Source organism: Strix aluco, chromosome 2, assembly GCF_031877795.1.
Source record: "Strix aluco isolate bStrAlu1 chromosome 2, bStrAlu1.hap1, whole genome shotgun sequence".
Classification (NCBI taxonomy): Eukaryota; Metazoa; Chordata; class Aves; order Strigiformes; family Strigidae; genus Strix; species Strix aluco.
In genome coordinates, this window is record NC_133932.1 from 114160459 (window position 1) to 114172575 (window position 12117).

At 47.6% G+C, this 12117-nt stretch overlaps 1 protein-coding gene across 1 annotated transcript; it reads left to right on the top strand.

The window, feature by feature from the left end:
• Window positions 1–2759: 2759 nt before the first annotated feature.
• HMGB1 (high mobility group box 1) lies at window positions 2760–11590 on the top strand. The gene is made up of 5 exons (XM_074815890.1): window positions 2760–2931; window positions 5803–5965; window positions 6249–6394; window positions 7405–7579; window positions 9615–11590. Exons 2-5 carry the CDS (start codon window positions 5816–5818, stop codon window positions 9789–9791), a joined length of 648 nt encoding a protein of 215 aa, XP_074671991.1. The 5' UTR covers window positions 2760–2931; window positions 5803–5815; the 3' UTR covers window positions 9792–11590.
• Window positions 11591–12117: the final 527 nt, after the last annotated feature.

Consider the following 12117-nt stretch of genomic DNA (forward strand, 5'->3'; position numbering starts at 1 on the left):
GCATTGGATCCAGGATAGAAATTACTGGACTGCGGATTAGCTAGGAGGATAAGATGAATTCTAATACAAATGTACTGTCAGCAGATGTGTAAAAATGTGTATGATTTGTGGGGCCTGTTCCTCAGCTGTGAGGGGCCCAGTTACCTTAGGAAGACTTTGAGGAGAGATGGATGTTTTCTTGGATGGGTGAATCGCCAGAGGACAAGGATAGAAAGTGTGAATGACACTCAAAAGAAGCCCTGGTATAAACTTCTTGAATGATCAAGTTGCCCTGCTGCACATTCAGATGCTTATTGGGAGGTGGTTTGCATCTTGTGAGGCTGAACAGCCCTCAGCTTAACATATCTTAACATGTACTGCCAGTTTCTTAAACAGGAACCTAATATATCCTGTATAGAACCTATATATTACTTCCATGGGACTTAACGGTACTGTGCACAAAGGCGCATTGAAAGAAGTAAGCCGGTGAGGGAAAAAAATACAATTTTTGTTTCCCATTGTCTAATATGACACAAATGTCAATGTGACGCTGAGACCAGTCATCAATGTGTAGCACTCTGGACCGAGACTTAGTGTGAAGAGTGTCATTGCACTCCATCCGCCATGATAACTCCTTCTAGCAGATCAGCACCCATGGCCTCTGCTAGGGGATCTGCTCATTTGAGACTTACTTTGGTTGTGTCTTATAAACATTTTAGAAATACCACCCCACTTAAAGAAGGAAGAACGAGCACAAAGGCTTGTCTAAGGATTATCAAACAGTAAGTCTGTGGCAAAGCCACTCTCTTACAGCCTCTTCTGTGGCTTAATTCCTAGAGACAAGCCATGCAAAGTGTCCACTTGGGTGCATCTTCACAGAGTTTTATCATGACTCTTCTACTGATACAATTAAAATGATTCAATCCCTCTAACATGGATGCGAGCAAGTACAGAATTGAGCCATCCCAGCATAAAAGTGTCTGCAGTGAGCTAGTACTAGTACAAGTATATTGGTTTCTTTTTAATCACATTCATATTTAAAGAAAGAGGAAGCTAGTTTATTTAACTTGGGCCTGGCTGCACTGGAAATTGGTACAATTATAACTTTAAGATGTGGGTTTGGGGCTTTTTTTTAATTCTCGATATTTGTACAGCTTTCCATTTGCATGGGCCTAAAGTTAATAGACTAGTATTCTCTTAAGTTTCTCTCTTACTAAGGACTAAGCAAGCAGTGTTGGGCTAAATGAAAAGGTACACGGTAACTTAGAGACTAGTTTTGTTTAGGACCTTAAGCACAACTTCCTAGGATTCACTTTTTACTGTAGTTAATTCTTGCTACTGAATGCTATTAGCTGTGATCCCACCAAAGAAAAGATAGAGACTCAATTATTTTGTCAGATGATAATACTTTAAATTTTATCATTGATCACAAATGTTCACATGTATATAGTTGATTTTGACATTCTACTTAATTATCATGTTCTCTTAAAATTTTCTCCTATCCATGAAGTTTTGTAAGGGTTTGTGGTCTGGCACACAAGGATTTGTCCTATTTTCACATTTAGGTGGCCTGCAAAACTTTTAAGGATTGTGCAGACCATCTCTTAATGTTACCTGCCCCTCATATTGCCAGCGTAACAAGTTACAAGTAAGAATGGGTTTTAATGTGTGCACCTCTATATAGGTCTCTTCATTCGAGGTTCTGTTGCTTTAGTAAGCATACGGATAATGCCTTTCAGGGGAGGTCAGTGGTTTTGGATTTATCACAACCGTGCTCCTCCCAACCTTGTTTGCACCAGTAAAGTGGAACGAAACAGCGAAGAAGATGTAAAGGGGCATTCCTTCTGTTCCGTGGTCCTCTACAAATGATTCGTACAGTGCAAGTGACCGTAGAAAAGCAGGGAGAGGAGTGGCAACGAAGAGCAGGGGAGACGTGGCCCAGATTGCCAGCTTTCCACCAGCCCAGCCCGACTCTGCCCTGGGCTGCCCGGGCCGGCGCGGGGGGCATCGTTCCAGCAGCGCTGGGCACTGGGGGTGCTGCCTGGCCATCCCGGCCTGCTTCTCGTCATCCAGGGGGTTATGAAGAGAGCCGACACCTTCCGATTCTTGTTCTTACAGATAATTTACCCATTTCTGAAAAAAACCCAATGCCAAACTACCACAGAAGGCAGGGCGCGCGGGCAGACCGGCGCCCGCCGCGGCAGCAGCAGCAGGCGGCAGCGCCTGTGTGCCAGCCAGCGCCGAGCGACGGCTGGAGCCGGGCAAGAGGAGACGGAAAACGCGGGCTCGCCTCTCCGAGCCCCGCTGCGCCCCGAGCCCCGCGCCTCAGTTTCCGCGTCTGTGAAATGGGGCGGCGCAGCCCGCCGGGGAGGGGCCGCATGGGGCGGCGGGGGGGCGGCGGCGCTGCCGGAGCGGCGCGGGAGCGCCCGCGGCGCCGGCGCCCTGCACCGCGCTCCCCCCCGGGGCGGCGGCGGCCGGGCGGAGGCCGGGCGCGGGGGGCGCCCCGGGGCCGGCGGAGCGGCGGGCGGGGCGGCGGCAGCCCGCGCTCCTCGCAGGCGGCGGCGCGGCGCCGAGCCGCCGCCTCGGAACTCTGCATCCCGCCGCCGCCCGGCTCCCTCCACTCACTTTTATATTTGCGCGCCCTTTCAATCCTCAGTGACGTGTCCCGCGCCGCGCCCAATCAGCGGAGCTCTCTGGTCAGGACAATGGAAGGGCCTCGGCCAATCGGCGTGGCGGCTGGCTTGGCGGCAGCCAATGGGGACGGGGCTGTGTTGAGAGTAATGTTACCAGCGCTGAGAGTGTGAGGAGGCTGCGTATCGATCCCGCTCTCACAGCCATTGCGGTGCACCGGGCTACACAGGGACCCAGGCAGCGCTGGGGCCGGGCGGGCGGCCGGGGTAGCGTCTCTGGGGCTCGGGGCCGAGCGAGGGCTGCGTGCCGACTCTGACACGGGTGAGTACGCGCTGGGGGCCGCCGGGCCGGCCGGGCGCGCTCGCCCGCTCGCTCGCAGCCCGGCGGCGAGCCGGCGCTGCCCGCCGTGCCGCCGCCGCTGCCTGGCCGCGGAGCGCGGGGCAGCGCCGGCTCGGGCGCCGGCACACAAAGGCGAGCTGGGGCTGCGCCCGGGAGACCCTTCCCGGGCGGCGAGCCCCCCGGCCCGGGCGGGGCGGGGGCGCCGGGGGCGCGGGCGGCGGGCGACTTCGGGAGCGGGAGGGAGGAAGACGGGCGAAGGAAGCCCGCCCGGGCGGTGGAGGGGGGTGGGGGAGCGGGAGGCGAGCGGCCGGGGGTCGCCCGCTGCGGGGGGCGCGGGCCGCGCCGTGCCCCGCCGTAAGCCGCTTACGGTGCCTCGCCGTAGCCATCGCTGCGGCGGCGGGGCAGCCGGCGGGCACAGGCGCGGCGGGGCGGCGGGGGCTTGGGGCGGGCCGTGGCGCGCTGCCGGCCGCCGCCGGGGCCGCGGGGATCGCGGGGGCAGCGGGGCGCGGGCCGGGGAGCCGCTGGCCCCGCGGCCGCCCGGCTGTAACATGGCTGACGGGAGCCGCGAGCGAGAAAACAAGGCGAGCGGCGGCGGCGGAGCAGAGAGGCGCTCGGGCGGGCGGGGGCGCAGTTCGGGGGAACTTTTTTTTCCAGCCGCTGCCGCTCGCCCGGGCGCGGGGCCCGCGGCCCAGGGGCTGTAGAACTCGGCGGGGCGCGGGAGCGAGCGGGGGTCCCCGCCGGGGCTCTGCCCGCTCCGCCGGGGCTCGGGCAGGCGCTGGAAGCGCGCCGGCCCCCCCCCCCCCCCCCCCCCCGCACCCACCCACCTCCCCCCGTCTCCCTCCCTCCCGCCCGCCCTCCCCCGGCTGCAATGGCTGAGCGTGTGCGCCAGGGTAGCGGGCGCGCTCACACAAAGGGAAGGGAAGGGAGGAAGGAGCCATGTTCTCTGCGCGGCGGCGGGCGCGGGCGACGCCAGCAGCGGCCATTCCGCGCCGCCCAGGCGCTGCCGCCGCCGCGCCCCCGCGGGCCGGGGGTCGCCGCCCGGCCCCGCCGCGGCCCCTCGGCGGGGGTCCCGCGGCCTGGCCTCCCCGCCCCGCCCGCTGGGCCGCGGAGGGGGGGTGTGGTGGGGGGGGCGGCTCGCTCTCTTCGGCGCACAAAATGGAAGGAGCCTCGGCGGCGGGTGACCTCCTCCGCCAGGAGCCTGCGCCATGGCGGCCGCTCCCGCCGCCACCGCCGCTGCGGCGGCGCAGGCCGCGCGGGCGGGCAGGCCGCGCCTCGCCTCACCGGGCAGGCCTCATGGCGGCGGGGCGCGGGGGAGGCCTGGGGACGGCGCACCCAGCCGCGGGGCGCGGGGGCGGCGGCCGGGACCGCGGCGCTTTGTCCCGGGGCTGCGAGCGGCGGCCGGGACCGGGGGTCGCCGCCTGCGGGAAGCCGCGGCCCCGGTGGCCGGCTCCTGGGCATGTGCTTGCCGCACGCTGGCTGCGAGCCCTCGCGTGAACACAAAATAAAACTTCCACAGCTTTTCCCTAATAACGGGACTTTTTCCCCCCCCCCCCTCCCTCCCCCTCAGCAGGTCTCTGAGGGGACTTCTGAAGTTTTCTTCTGCCCCCTTCGCAGGGGAAACGTCCAAAATGGCGGGAAGGAGGCTTTTAAACGCCAGCTCACGGTCGCAGTGCCTAATCCTTCCCACAGTCACTCCACGCCTCTGAAACGACCCTGCCCCGACCCCCCCCGGCCCTCACCGCCTTCCCCCCACCGCCCGCGGGAAGTGCCGCAGCCGCTAGCCGGGCCCCGGGTGCCGGCTTGCTCTGGAAACGTCTCCATGGCAGACAGGAGCGGCTCCTGGTTCTTCAGCCCTCTTGTTTACTTGATAGAAACTTCAAACCGGACGTGTTTAGTCACAGAGCAGAAATCTGTTTCTGTCTATCCGCCAAACCGATAGGAAACACTGCTTTGTGGCAATACGGGCAGGCAGTGTGTGTGCTTTTTTTTAACATTTTTTTTTTTTTTTTAAATTCCTGCTGAAGAGCAGAGTTTGTCAGGGTGCAAGTGGCTTTTTCCAGGGAGCTATGAAGAAATACTCTGAATGTCTGACTTGGGTGTGAAAGTTCCAGGAAGGTGTTTTTTCATTCCCTCTCTGTCCATGAAAGAGTCAGATAGTCCTTGCGCACAGGTTTGCTAGTCATATGTAAATGTCATACTTTTAGCGTCCCTGGCTTGGTTATAACATGTTTGACTGAGTGCGGTGTTTCATTCCTGTATTTCTAGGTATACATATGAAGAGAGAGTAGGTTTTTGCAGTGCGCTTCAAGGCGCGTGATAATGTATGGCATACAAAAATAACGATAAAAAAAATACATATCTTTTGCAAATGAGCAGCCAAGGCCTGCAGGGGAGGGGGATAGAAATACGGGCTTTAAGAAGAAAAAAAAACCTAACCCATAAAGCAGCTGAGACAGGATGCTCAGGTACTTTTTTCCTCCTTCTTTCAGTATAATTTATTCCTTCAAAACAGGATTGATATGCTAGCAGTAACCCAGGAGTCCAATCTCCGCAGCACTGGTGCTAGTATTTCCCTTCAGATTGCTTGGAAGGGACGTTTCTGTTCGCAGGAGACCAGAACTGCACATTTTGAAGGCCTTTTGAGATTTTGGGTTGCGTGCGTCCAAGTCGCCTCAAACAGCAATGGCAGAAATCTTCAGTAAATTTTCCGGAAGAGAGAGTTTTTCCTGTTGTATGATTTTGGAATACTGCTCCAATGGATCTTGTTTGGCATGATCCGTTGTCGTGGCTTACTTCCCGCATTGGTTTGTAAAAAGTAAAAGTTTTAAAGGTGTCTTTTTTGCCTTGTTACAGAAAATCATCAAAAATGGGCAAAGGTGATCCTAAGAAGCCGAGAGGTAAAATGTCTTCATACGCCTTCTTTGTGCAAACCTGCCGGGAGGAGCACAAGAAGAAACATCCAGATGCTTCAGTGAACTTTTCAGAGTTCTCAAAAAAATGCTCAGAACGATGGAAGGTAGGAATAATCACTTAAAAGAACCACAAAACCTTACACGATTGTGTTGTGTGAAATACTATTTGAGACTGTAAATTATTTCTTTAAAAGTTCCAGTTTTAGATAAGTACAAAGTGCAGTTGTAAGATTAGTGGTAACTATCCACTGTTCTTGCCTTACCTTTAGCTCCCCCAACTGAAATTTTGGAATGGATTTGGTTATGCTTTTGAATCTTAAAACACTGTTTTGATCCTTATGGGTCCTTTCCAACTTGAGATGTTCTGTGATTTTAATTGCCTTCCAGACTATGTCTTCTAAGGAGAAAGGGAAGTTTGAAGATATGGCAAAGGCTGACAAGCTTCGTTATGAAAAAGAAATGAAAAACTATGTACCACCTAAGGGTGAAACAAAAAAGAAGTTCAAGGATCCAAATGCACCGAAGAGGCCTCCGTAAGTAGATTTCTAGTTCGTTTATCTTGATGGGACCATCAATACTGGAGCATATCTGTAAAATGATCATTTTATCCAGGTTTAGGAGCTTCAGAAATACAAAACTACGTGATTTTCCTGAGCAGTGGTGTAAAGATAGTTTGAAATTTTAGTTACGAATTACAGGGTTGGGATTCAGGTTGGCCCTCTTTATCTAAGTTGGAATAATGTCAGCCTTTAAAAGTGGATGCAGAAATCAGCAACATGCAGTTCTGGTTCATGTTTCCAATTTCTGTTAAGAGGGTAATTCTAGTGTAAAATGGCAGTAAAATATTTCAGGCCATGCTCTCCCCACCTATTGGCCTGGGCAGAATTCTTGATTGACAAGTCTGTTTAAAATGAAGAAGCTTTTGCACGGAACAGGATAAAAGTGTGATCTTGCACAAAAAAGAGCTTGGAGAATTAAAACATCAGCCACTGCATAAGACTACTAACTTCAGGTTCACCTGGTACTAGACACTAATATTTTGCAGCAATACATTTTCATGTGTGTTCTAAACAGAGCTAGTGATGAAGGGAACAGGGAAGTTCCTGTGCAAGTGAATGTTCATATTTGGGCTGATGCTGTTATCTGGAAACCCTAATTTTCATACAAATATTGCAGCTTCACTGCCTTTAACAGTTCTGATGTAACATTTGCTCCCCTGGTATCATTCACTTATTCTTCTTTTTTTTAATATATTTTTTTTTCTCTGCATATGGTATACAAAACTTGCTCTGCTGGGGTTCCTGCCAAAAATGGGACCAGATGTGTGGCATTACTTAAGAGACAAGGATGTGTTAAGTTTTCAAAGTAGTTTATTCAGTTCTGATACCTCACGTTGTTATGAATGTTTGTCTCATTTTTAGGTGCTTTTTCCAAAATGTTCCAAAGAAACTTTAACAAAGGTCACGAAACTTTCTGTTATATTAAAGTCTAAAATTAAAATTATCTTCTCTGGTTTTTGTTTTGTTTTGTTTTTCCTCTGTAGTTCGGCTTTTTTCTTGTTTTGCTCTGAGTTTCGTCCAAAAATCAAAGGAGAACATCCCGGTCTGTCTATTGGAGATGTCGCAAAGAAACTGGGAGAGATGTGGAACAACACCGCTGCAGATGATAAACAGCCTTATGAAAAAAAGGCTGCTAAACTGAAGGAGAAGTATGAAAAGGTAACGTTGACATTTCTGGAGATGGTTTGGGGAGGTCAGGCATCAATTAAGGTATTTTTTCCCTTCTCATCTACTCTGATACCTGATTTGCAAATTATAATATGCTAATGACAAATGTCATATTTGTTGGGAAATATCAGTTAAGGGACCATATGGTTTATTACTATAACACAAAATTGCAGTCCTTTGTGTTGGAACTATTTGCATTCATCTGTAATTCAGGACCATCGGTGATGGTTTAATAGATACCACGGTGTCTGTATTGTTATTAAAACAATAGGTCACAGCAGTATGTGCATTAAGTTGGTAGTATTAAGTAATACTGGTGAAGAATAAATCGGTTCTCCCTAATTTTGGAGGTATTGATGAGCATCCCTTAACATTAGGATAATTGATACACATAGATGCTTTTTTTAATCATTCTTGAGATAATGTCAGAACACTAATGAGATGCTAGCTTTAGACGTGTGTTTTTCCTGTACCTATTTTGTGTCCATCTCCTTTCTAGTAATTAACATAGTTAATAATACATATGAAGCCGCATGTCATACAGTTTCTTGAATTATTAAAGCTAAATCCCGTTGTCATAATTGGAGCCCTAGAAATGTGGTGCATATACAGGGTAGTGCTACATGTGTTTTTATTTCCAGAGGCAGATTGCTGTCCCAATACAAGGAAAGTAAGGGAGGAGAGGGGTGCCTGTTAGCCTCCCCTGATGATGCTTTACAGTGGGTCAGCAACCACCTATAGCTAATGTATACTGCATATATCCATTTGTGTGCCGTGACCTTCCTCTGGGTATTTCTCCTGCTGGCAGACAAAACCACTTCAAAATTGTAGCACTGTAGTGAGCAAGGTGGCCCCTTTGAGTCCTAATTATGTGCTGGGGAGGAACTGCAGGTCTAGAAGCTTTCCCATGCTGTCCTTCCTGTGCAGCTTAAACTCTTCAGCATGGTAATTGTTTGTACATACAGCCAAGACAACTCATAAGAAACTTTTAAAATGGTAGAATTACTACTCTTTATTCCCAGATATTTTAATCTTCACTTGTATTGGTTTTATTCCTTGTGCTTACAAATGGGGTTTTAGGGTGCAGTAATCTCAGTATTTCACTGGTTGGCCTTTGACTCAGTGGCTATCATATCTTTCATGCTAAGCTTTAAGGGGTGTCCGAGGGAACTGTAAGATTAGTGGTGTAATGTTTACTGGGTGGGGAATATTTGAAGATTTGGACCATTTGTGTAAAGGTGTTGATGTTTCTCTGTAGCCAACATGTTTTTAAGTCTTGTAGATGAATTCTGTTACGTAATTGTTTTTATTATTTTGGCACAGAGTTGGGAAGTCTAACAGTTTTTCTGGCTTGGTCTTCCAGGTACAGTTTTGACTTCCCTATAACAGGAACTGAATTTTGTGCGTTATAAACGACTAGAATAAATTTATTGCATGCAGAAGGTGGCACTGTCTACCCTTTAATCAAGTTCTTATACCTTTTATTTTGTAAACTTCTGTTAGGCAGAATTCTGTATATGCCTCTTTGCTGAGGCATAACATTGCAAATATTAGGCCATGTCATTCTAACATGTTTGGGATGGCTAATCACAACTTTGTGCCTCAACAAGGATTTTCCTGTGTGTTTCTTTAGGCATTGTAGAAGGTAGGGCTAGAAAGGGGCCTTAGGAGATCTCCCTGCTTCATTTCCTCATGGGGTAGTGGGCTCAGCTGTGCCTTTACCATCCAAGGCAGCAGCTTTTCCAGCCTGTTCCCAGGAGCCTAACAGCGGAGATTCCTCAACAGCCATAAGCAGTGTGTTGCAGCGCACCAGTATCATTTCTGTGTTGGAGGGTTCCCCTTTCTTTGGCATTGGGCCTCAGTTCACCTTGTAACTGAAGCTACAGCTCCCGCTCCTACCCCCGTGGATGTGGAGAGGGGGCAGGTACCTGGGTGGCTCTGGTTTCACAAGTACCCTTTGGAAGTTGTGCCAGAGCTCTTGCCTGGTTAAATCTTTGAGAGATTCTTCCTGCTTTTCTCCTCCAAGGATATTGCTGCATACCGGGCCAAAGGGAAGGTTGATGCAGGCAAAAAAGTAGTTGCCAAGGCTGAGAAGAGCAAGAAGAAGAAGGAGGAGGAGGAAGATGAGGATGAAGATGAAGAGGATGAAGATGATGAAGAGGAGGAAGAGGAGGAGGATGAAGATGATGATGATGATGAATAAGTCTCTTTTAGAGCAATTTCTTTCTTGTCTATAAAGCATTTAACCCCCCTGTACACAACTCACTCCTTTTAAAGAAAAAAAAATTGAAATGTAAGGCTGTGTAAGATTTGTTTTTAAACTGTACAGTGTCTCTTTTTTTGTATAGTTAACACACTACCGAATGTGTCTTTAGATAGCCCTGTCCTTAGTGGTATTTCAATGGCCACTAACCTTGCCTGGTACAGTGTGGGGGTTGTAAATTGGCATGGGAGTTTTAAAGCAGGTTCTTGTTGGTGCACAGCACAAATTAGTTATATATGGGGATGTAGTTCATTTTTCATCTTCAGTTGTCTCTGATGCATCATAAAAGTAATTGTTGTTATGTTAACTGAATACCACTCTGTAATTGCAAAAAGGAAAAAAAAAGTTGCAGCTGTTTTGTTGACATTCTGAATGCTTCTAAGTAAATACAATTTTTTTTATTAGTATTGTTGTCCTTTTAATAGGTGCCCTTGAAAAATCATACTTTTTCTTTTCTCTCTCTTTTTTTTTTTTTTTTTTTTTTTTTTTTGAGGGGAACTCATCTTTTGCTTTATTGAATGCCCGTATGGGATCACGGGAATATTACAGTTTTCATCTTTCATATAACCAGCTGATAAACAAAGCTTTGATCTGCATACCCTGCATAATCATGATAGGGTAAGAAAAGAAATATATAGGCATATGATGAAAGAATATTCTTCCGTAACTGGAAACAAAACGAAAAATTCAATCTCAACAAACTGATACTTGTTCAGATTTTTGTGAAATGTAATATTCTATTGAGTTGCATGAGTTTACCAGTCTTGGAGAGTTGAGAAGTATAGAGTTCAATTTTACAGAAATTAAATACTTGGGGAGGGAGGGAGGGGAGGGAGGGAGGGAATGTTAAATTTTGTCCTAGAAGGACCCATAGGAGGAGTGTATGTCCATCCGGTGTAGAGAAATTTACACGTGTGACTCCGTTACCATGTAATGGAAGTTGTATTTGTAAATCTCTGAACACTCACAAGCGATGAGCGTACCTAAAATGTGTAAAGTTAAAAGCATGAAATTACCATATTATTTTTTGGTGACAGGTCTGGTGATGGCCACGGGCTTTATACCATGAAACTCTCCTGGTAGCAAATGGCCCACGAGAAATGATTTTTCTTTCTAAGATTTCTATAAATGGTACCATTATTATTTGTTAAATCTATGTAAATTCATATTTGTATTCTTGAAATTCTAGTTTTAGCCCTTTAAACAAAGTTGTATATTGTCTCAAATTGAAAATGAGATAAGATGTATTTTTCCTGTTAGGTTTTATACCGCACTCTTGATGTTTGCCCATTTTTAAGTTAAATATAGCTGTATGGAAAAGTACATTTTATTAAATTTTGCATTAAAAAATGAAATGTTTATGGTATACCAACAATGTCTAATTTGGTCAAATATAGTTCTCTTCCAAAACCAAAGCTAAGGGTTTTTTTGCATATTTAGTAAAACTTCAAGTGCTGGCAACTGTAACTATTTTCACATATACCTGCTTACCAGTTTGGGGGACAATTTGGCAATTTTGTGGTTACAAAATTATGGTTCTCTTAAGTGCCAGTGTTTAAAAAAAAAAAAAAAAGCATTCTTGTAATTTTACACGCTTTTGTGATGGAGTATTGTTTTGTTATACAATTTTGACTTTCAGATTCTTATTTCAATTTGCATTTATGTATAACTTCAGGAGAAATATTGAACATCTGAATCCTGGATGATACTAATAAACTAATAATTGCAGAGGTTTTAAATACTTAGTTAAATGGCTCACTTAATATCCTAAGGGTTTGGGGTTTTTTTTGTGTGTGTTGGTGTTTTCAGATCTGTACATCCCCGCTTTCTGTTTCAAACAGAAGAATGATGCTGTTCACAAGGTCTAGGTATAGAAAGCTTAGGACAGGTAGATTTTTTTTTTTTTTCCCTTAAACTGGATATTCAAATGCTCATAACTGATTACAAATAAATTTTCTGTGCTGAAGGGTTTTTTTGTTTCCCCAGGTCATCAGAGGAAATTAGACACATTTCTTGTTCTTGGAACAAACATACTTAACGAGATCCCTGTAATCTTGTGCCTTTGTTCTCAGTGCTTGATGTTGACAGAAGTAACCTAGAGGATTCAGCCGATCTTAAAAGATGAGTAGCAAGCGCTTACCCAGCAGCCAGGCATGGCCTTTGCCTTTATCTTTGGGGTTAGCACATTGATAACAAACAGCATGCTCAAGGCTGAAGAGGGTAGGTAGTATAATAATTATAAATGCTACTTTCTGAGGAAAAGAGC

Coding starts and splice junctions, on each gene's coding strand:
- HMGB1 (XM_074815890.1), top strand. CDS start 5,816: ATGGGCAAAGGTGATCCTAAGAAGCCGAGAGGTAAAATGTCTTCATAC. Junction 5,966..6,248: donor AATGCTCAGAACGATGGAAG/GTAGGAATAATC, acceptor ATTGCCTTCCAG/ACTATGTCTTCTAAGGAGAA. Junction 6,395..7,404: donor AATGCACCGAAGAGGCCTCC/GTAAGTAGATTT, acceptor TTTCCTCTGTAG/TTCGGCTTTTTTCTTGTTTT.